The following is a 24,168-nucleotide window of genomic DNA, read 5'->3' as shown; positions in this document are numbered from 1 at the left end:
GAAAACCTGAATAATGTAATTTAGGCTGCAAACTCTAAGGTGCGGTAGCTCTGTTCACTGGTACATTGGACGATCTTTCTTAAGCTCAACACACACACCATACAATCTTGGTTGTACAGATTTACCAAATCTACGTAGTATAAGGGCCAACAGATTGAAAATACCTTGAAAGATTCATTGGATAAGCTCTTATACTACATGAAAGTGGTAAGATTGAACAACCTAGATTGTATGGTGTGTGTTCAGCCTTATGGTGGTCATACATGGTACAATTTTTTCATACAATCTTTCCATTTCTATGTAAAAAAGATTGTATGAAAAAATTGTACCATTTTTGGCCACCATTAGACACACTCCCTCTGCTGCTGACATATGGACTAGAGAGCTGCAAGTGTGTGCATCTTGCCTATTTATTATTATTCATTGCTTTCCTGTCTGGCCCGCCTCCTCTCCTCATGCTGTTGCCATACCAGAGGTAAGCTTCTCTTGTCTGATCTGTGTGTATGTGTTTGTGTGTTTGCCTCTGCTTGTGTGTGCCTGTCTTTGTGTGTGTGTGTGTCTGTGTCTGTGTCTGTCTATGTTTAAAGTCTGTGCGTGTGTGTCTGTGTGGTGTGTGTTTCTCTGTGTATGAATAAATGTGCGCACAGCAGCACCCAGTAATCATGTGTCATAGAACCACTGTGATACTCTGCAAGGGTACTAAGGGAGCACTATTAACCACTTAAGGACTGCAGCCTTAAACCCCCTTAAAGTGAACCGAGCATCATTTTTAACACCTAGGGCAGCTCTATAGCAAATTAAAAATGCATTCTAAAAATGTGGTTTATTATAAAAAAAAAAAACTTTCATTTTACCTCCTTTTTTTACACCTAAGGGTTAAAATAGCCACTTTGTCCATCCGTAAAGGACCTGTGGATGCTGAGCAGGAGATGGTGAAAGGCAGATAAGAAATCACTTCATTAGACTTAATTGACCACAAACAAACCCCCATTGTACTTCAAACAGAAAACATCAGTTAGGCCCAGTGCACACCAAAACCGCTAGCAGATCCGCAATACGCTAGCGGTTTCGGGAGCTGATTTCAGAGCGATTCTAGGTATGTTTAGAGAGGTTTTCTAAACATGCCTAGCGGTTTTGGGTGCGATTTTGTGTAGCAGATTACACATATTGTTACAGTAAAAGCTGTTGCTGAACAGCTTCTGTAACAAAAATGCCTGGCAAACCGCTCTGAAGTAGCGTTTTTCAGAGTGGTTTGCGTTTTTTCCTATACTTTACATTGAGGACGAAACGCTTCCGAAAACCGCAAACGCGCAGCAGGAGGCGCGTTTGCGGCTTGGCAAAAACCTCAAACCGCCGGTGTGCACCATCCCATTGCAATACATTAGCCAATCGTTTTTCCAGGCGGATGCGGCCGGCGGATCTCTCCAAAAACCGCTCGGTGTGCACTGGGCCTTACAGTTGAAGAATTTCACACCTAGCCTGGATAAAACCAGTGGTAAAATAGCAGGGGGTTGACTTCTGAACAATGGCAGCCCTTGCAGCTATTTGAAGCCAGGAGCTGCTTGGATACCTTTAAGGACCAGACCCTGTTTTCCATTCAGACCACTGCAGCTTTAATGGTTTATTGCTCAGTCATACAACCTACCACCTAAATGAATTTTACCTCCTTTTCTTCTCACTAATACAGCTTTCTTTTGGTGCTACTTGATTGCTGCTTCGATGTGTCGTTTTTATTATATTCATCAAAAAAGACATGAATTTTGTCAAAAAAATGATTTTTTTTAAACTTTCTGTCGTGACATTTTTCAAATAAAGTAAAATTTTTATATACACTTTTGTCTAAATGTATTATGCTACATGTCTTTGATCAATAACTAAACACTTATTGGATTTTTTTTTTTGTTTGGGTAAAATTTATAGCGTTTACAAACTATGGTGCAAAAAGTGAATTTCCCCAGTTTGAAGCATCTCTGACTTTCCTGAGCACCTGCCATTTTTCATGAGGTGCTAGAATTCCAGGATAGTATAAATACCCCCAAATGACCCCATTTTGGAAAGAAGACATCCCAAACTATTCACTAAGAGGCATGGTGAGTTCATAGAAGATTTTATTTTTTTGCCACAAGTTAGAGGAAAATGACACTTTGTGACAAAAAAAAATTAAAAAAGTTTCCATTTCTGCTAAATTAGGACAAAAAAAAAAGAAATCTGCCACGGACTCACCATGCCCCTCTCTGAATACTTTGGGGTGTCTACTTTCCTGGCATTTTGGGGGGGTGCTAAATTGTAAGCACCCCTGTAAAGCCTAATGGTGCTCATAGGCCTTTAGGCCCCTTAGCGCACCTAGGCTGCAAAAAAGTGTCACACGTGGTATCGCCATACTCAGGATAAATAGTATGATGTGTTTTGTGGTGAATTTTTACACATACCCATGCTGGGTGGGAGAAATATCTCTGTAAATGAGAATTATTTTGATTTTTTTTTTTTTTTTTTTTTTTTTTTTTTTACACAAAGTTTTCCATTTACAGAGAAATTTCTCCCACCCAGCATGGGTTTGTGTAAAAATACACCCCAAAACACATTATACCACTTCTCCTGAGTACGGTGATACCACATGTGACACTTTTCTGCAGCCTAGGTGCGCTAAGGGGCCCAAAGGCCTGATCGGTCAAACACTGCGTTTTTTAGTGTATCCTAGTGACCCTAATAAAGTTCTGACTATGATCAGTAATGATCACTTACAGATAGTGTATATATAGCAATGCTGATAAGCGACAGTGATGATGCTAATCAGCAACTAATTAATGACTGCGGTGTGGTGGGCTGGGTGCTAACTGACGCTAACTACCCAACGAAGGGCCCTAGCTAAATAACTGGCCTAACTGTTAACACTAGTGATACTAAAAAAGTTACAGTTTTCACTGATCACTGTTTTTAGATCACTAGGATAGTGACGCGGGTGATCGGGGGGGGGGGGGGGGGTTCTGAGGGGGATCTGAGGGTGTGGGCGGGTGATCAGAAGCCCTCAGGGGGCAGATTAGGGCCTGATCTGATGGGTAGGAGTGCTAGGTGGTGACAGGTGGTGACAGGAGGTGATTGATGGGTGTCTCAGGGGGTGATTAGAGGGGAGGATAGATGCAATCAAAGCACTGGGGGGGTCTGAGGGGTCTCTGAGGGTGTATGCGGGTGTTTGGGTGCCCGCAAGGGGCAGATTAGGGTCTGATCTGATGGGTAGCAGTGACAGGGGGGATTGATGGGTGATCAGTGGGTGATTAGAGGGGAGAACAGATGTAAACAATGCACTTGGGGGGTGATCTGAGGGTGGTTCTGCGGGCGATCTGAGGGTGTGGGCGGGTGATCAGGTGCCCGCAAGGGGCAGGTTAGGGTCTGATCTGATAGGTGGGCAGTGACAGGGGGTGATTGATGGAAGATTGAGAGGTGATCAGTGGGTGATTACAGGGGAGAATAAATGTATACAGTACACAGGGGGGGGGGGTCTGGGGAGGATCTGAGGGTGTGGGGGGTGATCAGGAGCCCCTAGGGAGCTGATTAGAGCCTAATCTAAAATATAGCGTTGACAGTTAGTGACAGGGAGTGATTGATGGGTGATTGGGGGGGGGGGGGGGATTGGGTGCAAACAGTGGTATGAGGGGGGGTCTGAGGGGTACTGTGGGCGATCAGGGGAGCAGGGTGACAGTATCAGTGTGTGTGTGTGTGTGTGTGTTTTTACATACACAGCTGCCTCCTCCCCTGGTGGTCGCTCGATCACTGGGACCACTAGGGGAGGAGGCAGCTAGTATAATACACTTTGTTAGTGTAACAAAGTATATTATACATTAGTACCGGCGAGATCGGGGTACTTACAACCCGCCGGTGCTGCTAATTGGCCGGCGGGTTGATGCCACGGGTGGGCGGAGCCTAATGCCGGCAGATGCAGGGATCCCCAGCTAATTAGTCCCCCAGGTGCCTCAGATGATCGGCGTTACGCGTTCCTGGGGGAGCCACCTTGCCACCACCTATGGGCAGTCGGCAAGTGGTTAATTGGGGGGAGACTTAGAGGTCCATTAGCCAGCTCTGGGGCCCTGGGCAATTGCCTAGTTTGCCCCTATGAAAGAGGCGGCCCCTGTATTTCCCTGTCCCGCCCCACCCAGCTAATTCTTCATGCCACCCTGTTGGAAAAAAATTCTGGGGAGAACATTGCTATTAAATAAATATAAAATGTGTCTTTATTTGGGTTTCTTTATTTGGGTTTTAAAGGAAAGAAAGTCCATTCCATGAAATCGTAAATAGCCTTTTTAATTTTATAATTAAAATTCTTACTTAAGGACCATACAAACATATGAATGTATCACTTAAAAAGATCAGACCCAGCAATATGTATATTTCCTGTCCTTCAAAGACTGCCATCCTTGCATCTTGCAAAAAAGATGATCCCTGTTCACATGTATACCTGCTGGGGAAGCAATTAAGACTGTAAAAAAATCATTTGAAACTAGATAATGCCCTGGGCAGCTGAACGGCACTCAATCCTGACCAAGGATGGGCCTTGCTGGACATTTGCCTAAATACCACTTATCTTAAGTAAAAGGATACATTTTACAGATAGAAACATGGGTGCTCCATGGGATCAACCGTGGAACACAAATAAAAGGAGGGGGATAGGAGAGTTATATAAACTTTCAAAGGAAAAGAAGAAGCCACTGGTTTAGTTATGTGGATGACACATGGGCAGAAATGAAAAGATGTGACGTACAAGCTTTTACTGGACACATCCAGGAGTCTAACCTTATCTCCACCATCCACCACCCTTGTGTGACTTAATCTTATTTCAAGGACAAAGACCTGCTTCCAGATAATTTTAAGCCCTCTTCCAGAAGCCTAAAGGTAGCCATACACTGGTCGATGTGCCATTAGATCGACCAGCTGACAGATCCCTATCTGATCGAATCTGATCAGAGAGGGATCGTATGGCTGCCTTTACTGCAAACAGATTGTGAATTGATTTCAGCCTGAAACCGATTCACCATCTGCTGAGCTGCTCCTGCCGCCTGTCCCCCCCCCCCCCCGTATACATTACCTGACGCTGGCTCCCGGGCATCTTCTCCGCATTGCACGGCTCTGTTCCGGATCCATTACGGCGCTTCCTGTGTTACTCCGTGACCAGGAAGTTCAAATAGAGCGCCCTCTATTAGAACTTCCTGGTCACTGCAGTGACACAGGAAGCGCCGGGATGGAGCCGGAACAGAGCGGTGCAGCGCGGAGAAGACGCCCGGGAGCCAGCCTCAGGTAATGTATACCGGATCGGCCGCCGCTAGCGACGCGCACTTTACCCGCGGGCGATCGAGGGTAATTTCCCGCACGGCGCGATCGACGGACCGATCCGATTTCGGGAGGGAATCGGATCGGCGGCTGCGTTTACCGCGAACGATTGGCAGCAGATTCGATCCCAGGATCGAATCTGCTGTCGAAACGGCCGGGAATCGAGCCAGTGTATGGCTACCTTAAAGGTACATACACACGTCTGATTTTTCCAAACGACCAGTCGTTCGGACCGGTCGTTTGGACGTCAAATCGGGCGTGTACAAACGGTTGTTCGCCGTTTGTACACCCGCCTGATTTGAAGTCCAAACGGCAGCTCCGAACAACTGGTCGTTTGAAAAAAATTAGACGTGTGTATGTACCTTATCTTTTAATCTGCCAACCATAACGACCCAGGTCAGACAACTTTATATGAAATTCAAGAGCCAGTCTTTCTAATCCATGATTTAGCTGCTCCATTAAAAAAAAAATCTGAAAAAAGATCAAAAGTTGGGTACCAGTTGTAATGTTTAAAGAGAATCTGTATTGTTAAAATCACACAAAAGTAAAAATACCAGTGTGTTAGGGGACATCTCTTATTACCCTCTGTCACAATTTCGCCGCTCCCCGCCGCATTAAAAGTAGTCAAAAACCGTTTTAAAAAGTTTGTTTGTAAACAAACAAAATGGCCACCAAAGCAGGAAGTAGGTTGATGTACAGTATGTCCACACATAGAAAATACATCCATACACAATCAGGCTGTATACAGCCTTCCTTTTGAATCTCAAGAGATCATTTGTGTGTTTCTTTCCCCCTGCAGCTCACTGAAGAGTTACAAGCTGTTTTTCTTATTGCAGGCAGCTCTGCCCTGTTGTCTGTATGTGACTCATCAGTATGTGAACAGAGGATTTATCCAGCTTGTAAAAGATAAGAGAGCAGAGAAAAGCTGGCTAATGTAAATAACACACACACACAGGGGAGTTTGCATAGAGGAGGCATGCATAGCAGATCACACTGAAGAGTTGGCAGCCTTCCAGACACAGGACGACAAGTCCGACAGGGGAAAGATAAGCTGATTTATTACAGAGATGGTGATAGTAGAAAGTGCTGCAGTAAGCCAGAGCACATTATAATAGGTTTAGGAACCTGTAGGATGGTAGAAAACACAATAACATTTTTGTTAGAGTCCCTTTAAGAAGCTGTTGACTGCCTGTATCATGGGATTTGCTGTGACAGGAAGATATGTCACCAACTTCCTTTTGTCAAAACCTAAAACAATATTGTCCAAGGGCACTTTTAGACTATCAAAATGGGAATTAAATGGCTTTCTTGTTTCATCAAACCAGGATGTGCCTCTCTGCATCATCTTCAAACTTGCGTGGTTATATCATATTTGAAAAGCCACAACATTTCTATAAAGTGTATTTATTTTTTTGCAGGTACAGTTCAAAGTCATACCACACTTTGTAGCCCGTGCTTCCTCCATATCAGCTAAAGGCTTAGGCTGCTCCTGTCACAAATAGGGTGGGTAACCATCCAAACCAACGCTGCTGGTTTCTATTGCTAAATGTTTCACCTGTGGGTTCTAATGAAAGTCTCTATTTGGAGTCCTCAGCAATAACTTTTTTTTTTTATTTGAGCTGCTTCCCTGGGAGGAAACCAGTCATATGGTAGCAAGCTGGAGGATTACCATCAAACAGTAGTCTTTAGGCTGCTTTCACAGTGGGCCGTTACAGGCGCACGTTAGTCCAGCCTGTAACGCAGCCCCACCGCACAGTAATGAAAAATCAATGGGCTTGTTCACACTGCCCACGTTGCGTTACATTGTAACGCAGCAAAGTGCTGCATGCTGTGCGTTCTACGCGGCTAAGCCGCGTTAGACTGTTTGCACATGCTCAGTCATGTTGGGGAGGAGGGGAGAGCGGCCGGGCACATGGCTAATTAATATTCACTGCACTCAGTGACGTGCAGTGTTTACTTCCTGGATCGGCCACTCTGTGCGGCGATTGGCCGGGCGGGACCACGTGATGCCGCATGCGTCCAAGAGTACGCATCACGGACGCCAAAGTGAGCTGCACAACGCGGCTCACTCTGACGTCCACATTAGTGAGCACTAGGCGTTGCTTTAGGGGCACGTTATGTGCCCTATAACGTCCCCTAAACGCAACGTCCTGGTGTGTAACTAGCCTTAAAGTGCTTACTGGTCCTCCACTTTTATTTGTACTTCTCACAGCTTAATGCTCCATCTACACGGTACAATCAGTTAGCAATCAGCTGGTTATTTATCTGCTAGGCTTTGACTGTGATTTGCTGTATTTCATCCCCATTCTGGAACAAGCTAAAATAGGGATGGCTATGCTTAGGAGAACTCTTGGAGAAGCATATGATCTATTTGATCAGCTGATAGATTTTGTAAGGTCCTGATCTGCTGTTCAGGATCATGTGTTAAATCAGGAAGTCATCACAGCAAATCAGGACCTTATAAAGCATATCAGCTGATCAAACTGATCACATGCTTCTCCATGAGTTCTCCTAAGCAATGACATTGCTAAAGATAAATTTGCATGTAGGGTGAATTTCAGCTCAACATTAGTGCAGATCACACCTGAATTACGGGAAGTTGGAACAACTTTGCCAAATGCATTACATCATCAGCACTGAAGGGCATCTGAACCTGTTCTTTTCTGCAAGGTAAACTATCCAGGTAAACACACATGACTAATTTTTACCTAAGCTCATCTTCTGATATATATTAAAATTGCAAAATAGCGCATTGCTCTTTATTCTGAGCTTTGTTGGATCCGCCTGGAAGAAGACAATAAACTTGTTTGAGCACTTCTGTGAATCATCACTTTCTTCGTCATTTCCTAATTCCTATCTTCCTGCACCTTACGTGTGTACATTAAAAGAATGCTATACACTTCTTTGTTATTTAGGGATTAAAAGGTACTTTTATGGGTAAGGTTTTTTGGGAGGGTTTGTGTACCTCTGCAGTATATGCCTCCTGCTAAGCTAAATCTTATATAGCTTCCCTATTGCAGCTTTTGTCGACTCAGTAAAACAATGCAAAGGAAAGCCCTGATATGCAATGACCAGAAGCCCATAATCTACAAGATACGATTCTTTGTGCGATTCGATTACGATTCTATTTATGATCTGATTAAATCTGACATGTCCGTTCGGGATTTGATTCGATTCAATTTGATTTGCCATTGCAAAACAATGGCAAATCGAATTTAATTGAATCGAATCCTGATCGGGCATATCGGATTTAATCGGATCGTAAATACAATCGTAATCAAATCGCACAAAGAATCGTATCGTGTAGATGGGGCTTTATTACAATCAGGAATTATCTAAACTGATATGTATGCAGTAAAACTGCTACACATAATCATTGCTTTTTTCTATATTGTTCTGACTACAGCTGTAATGTTTAATAACAACTATATTGTTTTTTGTAGTCAAATAGATTGATTGTGATAATAATTCTAACATTTGTAGAGCGCTTTTAAGTTGCAGTTACTAAGGGTGTGCACTAAGTGGCTGGATAGTGTACTAGTTAAGGGCCCTATCTCTAACACAGGAGACTAGGGTTTGAATCTCTCTCTTTGGCTCTTTCTGTTCAGTAAGCCTGCACCTATTCAGTAGGAGACTTTGGGCAAGACTCCGTAACACTGGTACCACCTATAGAGTGCATCCTAGTGGCTGCAGCTCTAGCGCTTTGAGTCTGCCATGAGAAAAGCGCAATACAAATGTTCTGTGTCTTGTCTTGTTTTGCTCAGTAGGCCACCCTGCAGTGTTAGGGAGCCCAAAGGACTTCTTATTAAATAGGTACTGGATTACTGAATAGTATTCAAACTCTGGTCTCCTATATGAGAGACGGTGCCCTTAAAGGGACACTTAAATCTGTGGAAAAAAAATGAGTTTTACTCTCCTGGGGCTTCCAGCAGCCCCCTGCAGCTGTATTGTGCCCACGCAGACTCCATCAGATGCCCCTGGCCCCGCCAGCAGCCACTTCCGGTTTTGGCGACAGGAGCCGACAAGCAGGGAACGCGAGTGATTCTTCGCATTCTCAGCCACAATAGCGCCCTCTATGCTGCTATAGCATAGAGTATATATCATATAGCAGCATAGAGGGCGCTATTGTGGCTGGGAACGCGAAGAATCACTCGCATTCCCTGCTGTCGGCTCCTGTCGCCGGAAGAGGCTGCGGGCAGGGCCAGGAGCATCTGATGGAGTCTGCGTGGGCACAATACAGCTGCAGGGGGCTGCTGGAAGCCCCAGGAGAGTAAAACTCATTTTTTTCCACAGACTTGAGTGTCCCTTTAACCAGTACACCATCCAGCCACTGGGATGTATCTGTAATGTGTTAAAAATGTAAGTACATTTTGGTTGTATTAGCTTTTTAGATTTCACGATCAGGGCACCTTAGAAAGTGTGGTTGTCCAGAAAAACTATGCTGATACTTGTTTTGAGTATAGTCTCGTATGCTAGACTTTTGCCTGGGAGAGATTGGGACTAGATCTCTGGAGCGACAGGGTGGGGCCAAGGCTGTACACATACTACATTCTTACCCACGGCCATCTTTGTCGGCTGTCTCAGCAAAGTTTAATTTATTGTGTGTACATAGCTTAAGCTGGGTAGTGTTTTTTTTGTCTGAAGTGGAGCTTCCCTTTTAATTGTTTACGCTTCATAGAACTGTATGAGCTCCATTAATTCAACTAAAATAAAGGACTGGAAAACAATATGACTTGTGTACCAATCATACTTTTATTGTGTTTGGTTCTGTGTGCTTTATTCTATCCAAGCAAGTCCTTTTTCCTTTACTTTAGTTGGCTGAAGGGTAAGGACAGAATATTTTCGGTTTTGCTAGCAGTAACTTGGTTGTGAAATCTTCCTTTCTTTCATTTTCTCTCTTTGAAACTGAACTGTTGTGGAATGTTGGTCCTGGAACCCTTATGAAGCAACTGTGTGTAGAAATAATAAAATTAGTGATGAGACACATTTATAGTGTATGTCTTATTCAAGTTAGGGCTCATAGTTTACACCCACTAGGCAGTCTCTGGCTCATATGAGATAAAGATCTGCTTAAAGGATACATCCAGGATTTAAAAAAAAATCCACTTACCTGGGGCTTCCTCCAGCCCGTGGCAGCCGTCCTGTGCCCTCGTCGCAGTTCCGGTGGCTCCCGGTCTTCTCCACTGCTTTTATCAAGTGGTGCCAGCTATCTTTTCCTTCTGCTGCAACTGGATTACATGTAACAGGAGCACGCTTGAGGTGTGCCCACTGTGGCTTATACATCCTGCTGCATACTGGTGCCAACACTGTTTTCTTTTGATTTCCATAATTTGTAATAAAGGATTAGGAGATTTAAATGGTTTACATGCCTAGCTGAAGATATATGTGCTGACCAAAACATCAAGGTAAACCTAATAAAAGTGTATGTTAATTAGAAATGGTGTCAAGGGGCCATATGTTTCTTGGCTATAGCTGTTAAATGTGTCTGTACAGTGCTTGCACACACCAATATTGCACTAACTATTAAAGGGACACTTAAAGAGAAACTCCGACCAAGAATTGAACTTTATCCCAATCAGTAGCTGATACCCACTTTTACATGAAAAATATAATGATTTTCACAAACAGACCATCAGGGGGCGCTGTATGACTGATTTTGTGCTGAAACCCCTCCCACAAGAGGCTCTGGTACCATACGGTACTCTGGGCAAACTGCCACAATGTAACAATGACACACACAGGAAATGGCTGTTTATAGCTGTCTGTTAAAGCCAGAACAGCTACATAATCTGCCCACAGTAACAATGTCACCATGTAATACATGTCAGAATGTGAATCTGGGAGAGGAAAGATTTTACAATGAGCAAACTCTGACTAAATCATGTATACATAATTATTGTAAAAATTAAGCACCTTTTTATATTAAATTATTTTCACTGGAGTTCCTCTTTAAGTAAAACAAAAAAAAAGAGTTTTACTCACCTGGGGCTTCCAATAGCCTGCTGCAGCTGTCCGGTGCCCTCGCGATCTCCCTCCGATCCTCCTGGCCCCGCCGGCAGCCACTTTCTGTTTTGGTGACAGGAGCTGACAGGCTGGGGACGCGATTGATTCTTCGCATTCCTGGCCACAGTAGCGCCATCTATGCTGCTATAGCATATAACATATACCATATAGCAGCATAGAGGGTGCTAATGTGTCTGGGAACGCGAAGAATCACTCGCGTCCCCAGCCTGTCAGCTCCTGTCACCGAAACAGGAAGTGACTGCCGGTGGGGCCAGGAGGATCGGAGGGAGACGGTGAGGGCACCGGACAGCTGCAGGGGGCTATTGGAAGCCCTGGGTGAGTAAAACTCATTTTTTTTGTTTGACTTAAGTGTCCCTTTAAGCAACAATTATGTTAGGGTCCTATTGATTGTGGTAGATGTGGACTGTCCCTGGGTGTAGATTCTAAGTGACCATGGGAGTGGACAGCGGCAGAGAATGTTGATGGACACGCTTAGCACTGGAGCAAAGCATAGGAGAAACAGATTGTTAAGGATGATACCTCTCTAGTGTGTGTACAAGCCTTTCTTCCTATTGCAAACCAATTTTCATTTCTGTCCAAATTTTGTACCTTGTTATCCTCATTAGTATCCTTCCGGTCTGAGGTGTCGGTAGTTTGCAAGTTTTTGACTACACTTCAAGGAGAAAGGGCACTGTTTTGAGGTTGGTGAAGTTCACAATTTGGTAAGGGAAAAAAAAACTGGTTCACAAGATGAATGACAGAGACAATCTTTGACAGACTGGAACAGCCAACCGTTAAGAAGGGGGTAGCTGCCTGGGAGCATTGAGGAATCTTGTTATGCCCCTGCTTGTCATAATAACTGTTCTCTGATCTGGTTTGTTTGGCAGGTTCAGGTAATTACTTTATGCCTATGGATCAGACAGGTTGGAAAACTTTGTCTGCTCACTTTCACCTTGTTGCTTTTGGTTGCCTATGGCCAGCTTATAGCAGCATATTTATAATCCTGTGGTGATCTCCACTTATTTAACACCACATTTATAAAAGGGCAAATGTACTTCATTTGATGGTGATCAATGCTTTCATCAACATTACCATAAATAACCTAAAGTGGAAATCCGCAGATCTGTATATTTCAGTGGAGGATCCCTGGGCAGCTCATGGTGACCCAGAACCAACAGGATTGTAAAAATGGCTTAAGAGACTAAAAAAAAACCTATATTGCTTGGCCGCTGATGCAGCTTAAAACAGTAATGGTTTACTGTCGGTCACTGTTACTGATCAGTAAAGGGTAGAAGTACACTGCACACTGACTTGCATCATGGGCACACTTTGCTACTTGAAGTGGAGATCTATAAGAAACTTTTCTGAAACAAATAATAATGTTCTCCCTTGTAGCCTGTGACTTCATTTTGAAAGTGGAGCATATCATTTTGTGATTGTTAAAGGGACAATAAAGCTAATAGTGGATTGTTTAAGCTGGTCAATACTTTTATAAATCTGCCTATCTGATAAACCGTGTTATTTCAGCAGAAATTGCCATATTTTTCTGACTAACAGACTGTTTACCCTTTATAAGTAAAGGTGACCATAAACTTACAGATTCGACCATCAGATAGATTTCTGTCAGATGCCTGTCAAGTCGAATCTTAGGGCTCTTTTCCACTAGGGCGTTTGCGACTGCTTAATCGCAAACCGCTAGTGATTTTAAAATCGCTACGGTTTGCTTTTTAACATAGGAATCGCGGTAGGTAATTTCCACTACCGCGATTCGTTTTTTACTTGATCGCGCCGCGGAGCAACTTTTGCAGCGATTTTGCTATGCAGTGCATAGCAAAATCGCGGCCGCAAACGTCGGGAAATCGCCGGTAAATTTGTTGCTTTTTCGATTCAGCAATCGCTAGCGTTCAGCGTGAACGCTAGCGATTGCTAGTGGAAAAGGGCCCTTACAGGAATCTGATGTGTGCCACACACTAGGAACAGATTTCCAATAGATTTTAGTATGAAATCTATTGGAAATCGATCTAAATGCATTATTGGACCATCAGATCCAATGCAGCTCTATGGGCCATCGATCTGCTGCCAGCAGAAGATCGACCTAGATTTTCCATCCTGTCAGATCAAATAGATCAAAATGGGCCACAAATCGATCGATAGATTTGATAGAATCAATTTCTGATCAATTCCATAGAATTAATTGATCGATGGCTGAAATTGACCAGTGTATAGGCCCTTAAAGCTTCTCAGTATCTGTAAACTTCATTTTGTAATGTGGTGTTTGCATACGTTTTTTTTCCATTTCATTTGCGCGGTATAGGATAAAAAGAAGCCTACACCCAAATTGACAAATATTTCAGAGCTGTTCTTGCTTGCCAGTCAAAATCCACCTTTTTGTTTGTGTAAGTTGCTAAATGTCCTTTTAAGGAATGCTTTGTGAATAAACCAACCTTGAGGCTAGGGTGTTTCATAAGCATGTTTGCTATACATTGTGGTTGCCTAGCATTTTCCTTCCTTTAACTCATCACTTGTTTTGTATGAATAGACACTGATGAAGACAAAGTTCAGCTGTGGGGTTTGAATATTTGCAACTGGTAGAATAGCTAATCTTCTAGTAGGAAATGACTACTAGTTTTCATGTCCTAATTGATGCAATAAGCTTTCCTCTATCCTTTTACTATACTGGATGAGTTATTTTAAAAAGCAAACCATATTTTAGATAGTGGGCATACATGATTACATTTTTTGTTTAATACAGGGTGGAGCGTAAATAACCAGCTCTGCTGCCTATCAGGAGTGCAAGTATACTGTACAGGAATATGCCTGCAAGCTGGTGCCTGTGTGCCTTACACTCTATACCTGCTGTGTGTGTTCTCTCAGGCTTTACTGAAGCCAGTGTCACTTATTTTATTTTTTTTAAAGAGAATTTTTATTGAATTTTTAACAATTGACAGAAAATTATAATCAACAAAAACGTTAATTCAGCTTAATTATAAGGTACATGTTATTACAGTGACGCAGATCAGGACAGCAGCAGGTCATCGTAGATACATCAGTTAGGTAAAGAGATACATTACATGAATTATACACAAATCGAGGGTACATTTTTCTCATATATTGGCATTTGATATGTCTTAATATATGTATTAGCATGGTCATGCCTGTAGAAGATCTTGTATTGAAGCATTGATGTCGAGATTAGGTATAGTAGTGTTTATCGTCTCTACCCATCTGCCCCATATTTTGTCGAATTTTTTAAATTGGTTACGTGATTGGTAGGTTAGTTTATATAGGGGTAGGGCGTAGTTGATGAGCTTTTTCCAGTTAGATATGGAGGGTATCGAGGTAAGTTTCCAATTAAGGATTATTAGTTTTCTGGCGTAGTATAATAGGATACATCTTAGGGTCAATTGGTATTTGTTGCATGCAATATCTCCTGTTATACCTAGTAGACATTTTAAGTCAAGGGTAACTGGTAAGTTTAAGGAGTCTCTAATAAAGTGTGTTACTGATTTCCAATATTGATTAACCATTGGGCATGACCACGTGCAGTGTATAAAGTCAGCATTGATAAATTTACACTTAAAACATCCATTATCTGCCATGGGGTTTATTTTTGACATTCAGTGGGGATAAGTATGCCTGGTGGAACCATTTGGTATTTATGATTTTGTCTTGTGAGGCGATAACTGTTTTGGGATAGGATTCCATATGCTCCTCCCAATGAATTTGGGTTATAGTGGGGTCGATTGTTTGCCATTTCTCTCTGGTTGTATATGGTTTGTATGAAGCGCTGTGCGTCATTATAAAATTATAAAAAGTAGAAATCCGTTTGGATCTGTCTCTGTTTAGAAGTAGCTTCTCCAATTCTGAGGGGGATAGTATTACATTAACAAGCCCCAGTTGGGTTTTTAAAGCGTGTCTTAGCTGAAAGTAACGAAATAATGCGTGTTTAGGTAGACCAAATTCAGATCTGAGTGTCACGAAGTCTTTAAAAACCCCTTCCGAGTACACTTGCGAGAGATATTTGATATCATATTTATACCAAAAGGCTATATCTGGGATGGTAGATAATTCCGGTAGGTTATTGTTACCCCATAGAGGAGAACTAAGGGACACATATTGAATTGGTTCAGCGAGCAGCTTTCTAGTTTTTTTATAAATTCTGATGGTGTTAAATATTAGGCTTGTACCCACATTTTTATTAGGAACTGTATATCTATATATTGCGGCACACAACGCTTCATATGATCCAGCTATATTTGCTTCTGTTGTCATGCTAGAGTCCGATCTGTCTTTGTCTAACCAACCCTGGATAGGGAGTAGCTGTGAGGCCAGGAAGTATATGAAGAAGTTTGGCACTGCTAGGCCCCCTAAATGTATAGGAAGTTGTAACTTGGATAGGGAAATTCGAGGTGAGGAGCCTGTCCATATAAAGGTTGTCATGATAGAGTCTATGCGCTTGAATATAGATTGTGGGATCCAGATTGGGGACATTTGCAGGACGTAGAGGATTTTGGGCGTCATGACTGCTTTGATCACACAGATTCTTCCATAAATATTTAAAGGAAGTGAGGACCATTTTTTAAGTTTTGCCTCGATCTTAGTTAGTAGTGGTAAAATATTGGATTCAATAAAGGACACTGCAGGGGGGTGTATCCATATACCTAGATATTTGAACTTTGTCACTATCTGGAGTTGTGAGGTGTTGTGATAAGTTGCGGGTCAAAATTATCTATAGGGAACAGGTAGGATTTGATCCAGTTTATAGACAGCCCTGATATGTGATGAAATTTGTTAAATATTTCGAGAGTAGTCTCCAGAGATGGGCCCGGATCAGCGAGATAGATTAGCATATCATCCGCATAGAGGGATATGCGTTCTTCAATCTGGTTGATTTTTAGCCCTTGTATCATCGGGGAGGTACGAATGGCTTGAGCAAAGGGTTCTATTGCTAACGCAAAGAGAAGTGGAGAGAGGGGGCATCCCTGTCTCGTTCCTCTAGTAATATTAAAAGAATTGGATAAATTCGTATTAATTCTTATTTTAGCTGTAGGTTTATAGTATAGGATCCGGAACCATCTCTGAAAGACCTCGCCAAACCCAAATTGTTTCAAAACTGCACCTACATATGGCCATTCTATTGAATCGAATGCCTTATTGGCATCTAATGATAGGATAATTCTTGAATTGGCATTTTTATGGGGATAATAAAGATTTGAGAAGAGACGTCTGATATTTAGTCTGGTCGAGCGACCTGGTATAAAACCTGTTTGATCTGGATGGATTATAGAGGTTATACATTTATTAAGCCTATTGGCCAGGATTTTCGTGAGAATTTTGATATCAGTGTTTATCAAAGAAATTGGGCGATATGAGTCACATTTGGAGGGGTCTTTATTGGGTTTGAGGATAACTGTGATTAATGCCTCGTACATGGATTCAGGTAGAGTTCCTGTATCGTATATATGCTTAAATAGGGATGTTAAGTGGGGAACCATAAGGGATTTATTCTTATCATACCATTCTATTGTGATCCCATCCGGGCCTGGGGCTTTATTATGTTTAAAGGACGCTATTGCCGTGGAAATTTCTTGAGCAGTTATAGGTGCGTCTAATTCTTCAAGCATTTCGGGAGTTAAGTTTGGTAAATCAAGTTCTTTTAAGAATTCTTCGATTTCTACTTCGACTGGGCCTAATTTTGCAGAGTATAATTCTGTATAAAAGTGAGAAAATGCATGTAGTATTTCCTGAGATGTATGATATTCCAGGCCAGATGTTGTAATTATTTTAGGTATAGCTTTAGTTTCTGTTGTAGAGGTGAGAAGATATGTCAGCAATTTGCTGCATTTGTTGCCGAATTCGAAAGTTTTTTGTAGGTGTATAAGATTTTTACGTTTGGTGGAGTTCAATAGTGTTAGTTCTAACTCCCGTCTAGCTACTTGCCAATTGGCATAATGTGTAGATGTGGGGTCTGATATGAGAATCAGTTGGGCTGCCTGGATCTTTTTTTCATGATATTCTTGCGAGGCTTTTTCATTTTGTCTAATGTGGGATAGAGATGCACGAAATGAGACCCTCAGAACGGCCTTCCCCGCATCCCAGCATATCTTGGCCCCTGCAGTGCCCCCATTAATCCTCCAATACTCGTGTATGCTATCTCTACATTCATTCAGTACATTTTCATCTTCCAGCCATGTTGGGTTCATACGCCAGATAGTTGGTGTGGTACAACCCGGGAGATGTAGCTTGCAGATTATTGGGCAATGATCGGATATGCCGTGAGAAAGGTAGCTTATGGTCTCGATCGATTTGAGTATGTCTGGTGATCCTAAGCATAAATCAATTCTCGACATTGTCTTATGAGTCAGAAAAGCAGGAAAAACTCTTTCTCCCGGGTTCTTCCATCTCCAAATATCCTGCAGGCTATACGTATCCAACCAGTTTAAGAAAGAGGGATATGTTCTGCCACTCTTACTGAGTCTATCCATTTCAGGGTTTATTACTGCATTATAATCTCCTAATATGAGTAGAGGTCCGTCTAGTATGGGGTGTATTTTACCCATAAGTTCCTTCAGGGGAGTTGGGTTAAAAGGGGGTGGGACATATATTGATGCTATTAGTAGTGATGTCCCGTCAATCTTGCTGTTAATGACTACATAATTTCCTTTGGGGTCAACTCTGACCTCTTGTAATGTGCCCTTGAAAGGACTTAGCTACTAGAATGGCCGTGCCTCTAAAGAAGGAAGAATAATGAGAAAGGTAGTATGAGGCAATCCAGGGCCTTTTTAGTAGAAAGGCTTTGGCCCCAACTTAGTGTGTCTCCTGCAGGCAAATGACCTGTGGAGATTGTTTACGGATATAGTCAAATACCAATTTCCTTTTAATGGAACTATTCATTCCTCGCACATTCCATGATATTACTGAGAATTTGGGCATGTAATTATAAATATATAGTTTTTATTCAGAAAGGTTCTCATTATTTTCCTGCTCTGCGTCACGTCCTGTAGCCAGTGTCCCTTATATTAGCGCTGTATGAGAGCATTACTGATACACCAGCAAATGCAGGAAACACAGGCTTCAATAAACCCGGAGAGGACACACACAGCAGGGATAGAATAAGAGGAGCACAGGAACCAGTTGGCAGGCATCTGCCTGTATACTCTCACTCGTGGCAGGCAGCTGGGCTGGTTATTTGAGCTACACCTCGTAGATTAGACATTCAATTCTATAACAAAAAAAAAATCTAATCTAGTGAAAAATTCATTAAAAACAATGAGCACTCCTGCTTGGTCAATAGTCAATCAATATGTTAATTGAATTTTGATCCATAAAGGTCACTGGAGATTAAGGGGTATATGCACTAATAATGTGTGTAAAGTCTTACTGCACTATGAGTAGAGCAGATTTCAATACACTACATTCAATGCATTGTAGAGATGGCCCAAACGGTTCGCCGGCGTACAATTGCCGGCGAACATCAGCTGTTCGAGTCTGCGGCGGGTAGCGAACAGATAGGGCGGTTTGATCAGCCCCCTATACCTCGTCATTGGGCTAAACTTTGATTCCTCCCTCCCCCCCTACATCACAGTCAGCAGACACATGGCAGCCAATCAGGCTGCACTCACCCACGGCCCCGCCACCACTATAAAAACGCAGCAGCGCCGGCCATGTTCTCAGTCTGGTGCTGCTGCCATAGTGAGTGGAAGGGAGAAACATTGCTGTAGAGACAGGGACAGTTAGCTAGGTACCTCTCTGTAGCTGAAAGCACCCCAAAACAAAAGCCCTTCGGGGGGCTCATATTATTTGGTGTGTGTGTGTGTGTGTGTGTGTGTGTGTGTGTGTGTGACACTGGTCACACTGCATACAGGCCACAGTCATTGCTGGGCTGGGTAGTACTACTATACTCTTCTATCTATATTGCAAGCAAGCCAGCACACTGTCTATCATAAGCTGTGCTTAACTTGCTACTGTATCTGTTATTGATATTTGTCTGTGTGGGTTACACACACTGCATACAGTCCAGTCAGTTGCTGGGCTTTGCAGTTCTACTATACTCTTCAAACTATTGCAAGCAAGCCAGCACACTGTCTGTCATAAGCTGTGCTTAGCTTGCTACTGTATCTGTTATTGATCTCTGTGTGGGTTACACTTACACTGCATACAGGCCACAGTCAGTTGCTGGGCTTTGTAGTTCTACTATTCTCTTCTATCTATATTGCAAGCAAGCCAGCACAACTGTGTATCATGAGCTGTGCTTAGCTTGCTACTTTATCTGTTATTGATATCTGGTTGCGTGGGTTACACATACTGCATACAGGCCACAGTCAGTTGTTGGGCTTTGTAGTTCTACCATACTTTCTCTCTCTCTCTGTTTTAATTACTCTCTCTGTTTTAAAGCACTTTATGCATCCAATTACCAATGCAATGTGATTTCTGCCCTTTAGGGATTGTAACCCTACTCTGCATCAAATACGTAATTTTCCGAGGGACTTTTGGCATGTATCGCACTCCGCCATGCCCCCCTCCAGGTGTTAGACCCCTTGAAACAACTTTTCCATTACTTTTGTAGCCAGAAATAGTCCCTGTATGTTTTAAAATCCGCCTGGCCATTGAAGTCTACGGCGGTTCGCCCGGTTCGCGTGAACACAAACTTTTGAGGAAGCTCACTTTCGCAGTTCGCAAACCCAAAATCTGAAGTTCAGGCCATCTCTAATGCATTATACTCTACTCATCATGGTAAGACTTTACACACATAATTCTACTTGATGCAGTGTAGTCTATACGTGTGTGTGTGTGTGTGTGTGTGTGTGTGTGTGTGTGTGTGTGTGTGTGTGTGTGTGTGTGTGTGTGTGTGTGTCAAAGTAGAAAAGTGAGCATTCAGAGTTCTGGACTGCATTGATTAGCGTAAATCTAGCGATTATGAGTGTGATGGGAATTGGGATGTTGAGTTAGGTCCTGAAATAATATTTGGATGCTCACACAAGTTTTTTGTTATTTATTTTGAGAGTGGTAGTCCTCCATGATGAAGAAAAAAAACCTTCACAACATACAACTGAGGGGAGTGGGCATATCAATATCCAAATGTATTATAAAGGCACAGTGGGGCGTTGAAGTGCAACTTTATGGGAGAATCTTAATGCAAAATGTTGCACTGCAATAGTACGTCTATCCAAAGCACTACAGTATCCCAACGCACTGCATGTAGAGCGTTACTTCATAAGGTGTGGGTTAAAGTGGACCTGAACTCTTGCACAGGACAGAAGGAAAACCTATGGAAATGCACCTTGTATGTATATAGAGAGTTTAGCCAGTCTAATACCCCCTCATTTGTGTCTAATCATAAGTTGTAATTTGATCTTTCCCCTGTGTCACCTGACTGCCACAGCAGATAAGGTCATTTGAAAGCTCAGGATGTTAACGGTATGTCTGCTTTCATGAATCAGGAAGTAGAAACAGTGCAGATTTGTTGTAGGATTTTATACAGCTGTAACAGAGTAACCAAGCAGCTCGGGGTGACCCAAAACCAGCTGTAACAAAGAAATGTTTTTCTTTAAAGGTTATTATCTGTTGCTTATCTTTTAGAGCAGAGAAAACGTTCTGAGTTTAGGTCTGCTTTAATAGGGGCAGTGAAGCATACTTTTCATTGACTGTATGCTTCACTGTATGCCACCTAAAGATCGCCTAATATGCGGTGCAACTTTTTTACGCCACGCAACATCCCACAGGGAACCTAGCCAAAGTGAATATTTTAGCAAATGCAGACCATTCACCAAAAGGTGCAAACCAATTAAAAGCCTCAATATTAAAAAGACTAGATTGGACTTTGCTAAAAATAAAGGAATCTAAAAAAGCCAGCCCAGTTCAGGAACATCATTATTTGGGCAGATGGAACTAAGATCAACCTATCAGCCTATACTGGAATGATTGCAAGCCAAAAGTGTAAAGCAGGCTTGGAACATCTTACATTCCAAAGCATACTACGTAATCTGTAAAACCCAGTGGGGGCAGAGGGATTGCTTGGGCATGCATGGCTGCCAGTGGTACTGGGTCTTTAGTGTTTATTGATGTGACAAAGCACAAAAGCAGGCAAATGAATTAGGTTTACAGAAAAAAATACTGTGCTTAAATACAGCCAAATTCAGCAATGTTGGCTGTGTGGTGCTTAGCAATACAGATGGACAATGTCCCAAAACATACAGTGAAAGTACCCAGGAAAGTAAAGCAATGAAATGGAATATTCTCCTATGGCCTGGCCAGTCACCTGATCTCACCCCATTTGAGAACCCTTTTTACTGTGCTAAAGACCAAACTTCAGGTCGAAACAAAGATCCACAAACAGCTGAAAGCTCCTGCAGTAAAGACCTTGCAAAGAGTTACAAAGACAGAAATCCAGTGTTTGATGAGGCCCAGTCATTGAATGCAAAGGATTTACAATAAAGTATTCAAAATGAAAATGTTATTTTAAAATATATTTTTTCAATTGTATTTGAGCCCCTGAAATGAGGGTATCCTATAGAATAAAACCCCTGTGTCTCTGCATCCTGTCCCCTATGTGTGTGTCCCTGCTTCTAGACTTGACAGTTTGCTGTCTGTGAACCTCATTGCATTGTGGGAAATAACAGCTTTTAACAACTGCCAAGCAAGCAACATCTCCATGTGTGCATATACTTTGGACAGCGGTGGGAGACGGGTGAGCAGGACGCATCTGTATGCGCGTTGCCAGGTTTAGCAGCCGTGGCCTAGCGCCCGTTTTTGTTAATGGGCAGGCCTTTTTACTAGTGATGTATAAAATGAATCCAGTTCCAAAAATGTTTGGCAGTTTGTTTGTTCATCCCATTAAAGAACAACTGTAATAAGGTATATGAAATCTGCCATGTTTATTTCCGTTTAAGCAATACCAGTTGCCTGGCGGTCCTGCTGATCCTCTGTCTCTAACACTTTTAGTCATAGACCCTGAACAAGTATATGCAGATCAGAGGTTTCTGACATTGTCAGATCTAACAAGATTAGCTGCATGCTTGTTTCTGGTGTTATTCAGACTCTACTGCAACCCTAAATAGATCAGCAGGGCTGCCAGACAACTGGTATTGCTTAAAAGGAAATACATATGGCAGCTTCCATATACCTCTCACTTCAGTTGTCCTTTAACTTAAAGCCAAAAGTTTGATTATTGGCATACATTTTAGAATGATTGTAGTTTAGATTGGGCATACAATACTACCAATACTTAGAATATTGGCAATGTCTACCCATTCTCCTGTCCTCACTCTAACCTTTCCTCCTGATGCCTAATACTAACCCTAATAATATCCCCTCTCCATACCTAACAGGGGCCTCTCTCTCCATACCTAACCCTAACATAACCCCCCTTATGGGAATATACAGAAACAAAATTATGAAAACTGTCAGTGTCCAGTTATTGTGAACCTAACTGTTGATCTCATATTGTGAACAGTGTACAGTGGCAAGGGGCTGTATAATCATTATTAGATATTGACCATTTAACAAACACATTTGGGTCTCCTCCCTTTTTCTTCCCAATTATACAGGAACCTGGTAGCGGGCTTTGTGAACAAAGATGGGGTAACATGTCAGCAATGGTTTGCACTACAACAAAATGGTTTACTATTGCGCTTCTGTTACCGGAATGTTTGGAGATTACAAGAATACATAGGATAGTGCCAACATACACCAAGGGTGCTTGTGTGCACAATAGATCTTGGTTTTCCACTGCTGGCTGAATGTATATGTTATGGCCAGAACCCGAAGTTTGGCCACTTTGCGTTGTGGCTGGCCACTTCGGGTTGTGGCTGGTCAATATGCAAAGTTGCTGCGGCCAATGTCCGAAATGAGCCGAATCCTTGCGGCTCCGATCATTTTCCCCGCCGCTGGCTTTGCCCCCTGCCTCCCTGCTATCGGCTTCTGACAGCCGGGGGACACATGCCCCCCCGAGTCGTTCGTGGCTGCAGGAAGGCAGAGGCAGGAAAGCAGGATTTCGCTCGTCCCTGCAGAAGCGGGTGCTGACAGAAGCAATGTCTGCAGTGCTTCCCGCTTTGCTTTCCTGCAGCTGCGAACGACTCCGGGGGTGGGGGGGGGGGGGGGATGGGGGTTGGGGCAGGACTCTTGTGTCTCCGGCTGACTGAAAGCCGATAGCAGGGAGGCAGGGGTGGAGCCAGCGCCGGGGAAAATGATCGGAGACGCCAGGATTCAGCTCATTTCGGACATTGGCCGCAGCGCCGCGGCCACTTCACCCATTGACAGTCCAGAACCCGAAGTGGCCAGCCACAACGCGAAGTGGCCAAGCTTCGGGTTCTGGCCGTAACATATATAAGAAACCTTTTATTCTGCGTTTCTTCTAGGCAACACTGTCTGCTGGCATGTTTCTCTTTCCCTGATTAAAAACAATCTGAAGCTTATGTACATTTTATTTAGATGGTTTTATACTTAAAGATACATTCTTTATTTTATGAGTACAGTCATACTATTGTTTAGCTCATTTAATTGCAGTGATTTGTCACTCAAATTATCTAGAAAAAGCAGAGGATAAATGAAATGCATGTAGTTTTTATTGGCTGGAAAAAGCAGGCCATTAATTCTACGCGTAGAGAGGTTTTTTTTTCATCTTGTTTGGCATGTGAAAGGGTGTCTTTCACTATTCACAAGACCCCAACTATTTTCCTTGATATTTTCTACAGACTTACAGTATATTTAAGCACACTTGAAAATTATTTGACTTACACAATACATTCAGCAGCACTGATTACAGTGTTGAAAAATGTTTTATGATTTCCCTCATTTTGCTTTTGACCTTGATAAAGGTTTACAGGATTTATTTCCCTTTTATTACTT

General features: G+C 42.6%; 1 protein-coding gene across 6 annotated transcripts in view; it reads left to right on the top strand.

Annotated features, from left to right (window-relative positions):
* PDLIM5 (PDZ and LIM domain 5) overlaps window positions 1-24,168 on the top strand; it is a 249,532-nt gene that overhangs the window by 50,736 nt on the left and 174,628 nt on the right. The window contains exon 1 of one of the 6 annotated variants that reach the window (XM_068232440.1): window positions 21,936-22,009. The exons of the other annotated variants lie outside the window; for them this stretch is intronic. Within the exon in view, the coding sequence (XP_068088541.1) occupies window positions 21,974-22,009 (36 nt within the window). The 5' untranslated portion in view covers window positions 21,936-21,973. Of the gene's footprint in view, window positions 1-21,935; window positions 22,010-24,168 lie in introns of those variants that run through there. 6 annotated transcript variants of the gene reach the window in all.

This window comes from Hyperolius riggenbachi, chromosome 1 (genome assembly GCF_040937935.1).
Source record: "Hyperolius riggenbachi isolate aHypRig1 chromosome 1, aHypRig1.pri, whole genome shotgun sequence".
Taxonomy (NCBI): domain Eukaryota; kingdom Metazoa; phylum Chordata; class Amphibia; order Anura; family Hyperoliidae; genus Hyperolius; species Hyperolius riggenbachi.
This window is presented reverse-complemented; position numbering and strand designations above follow the sequence as displayed.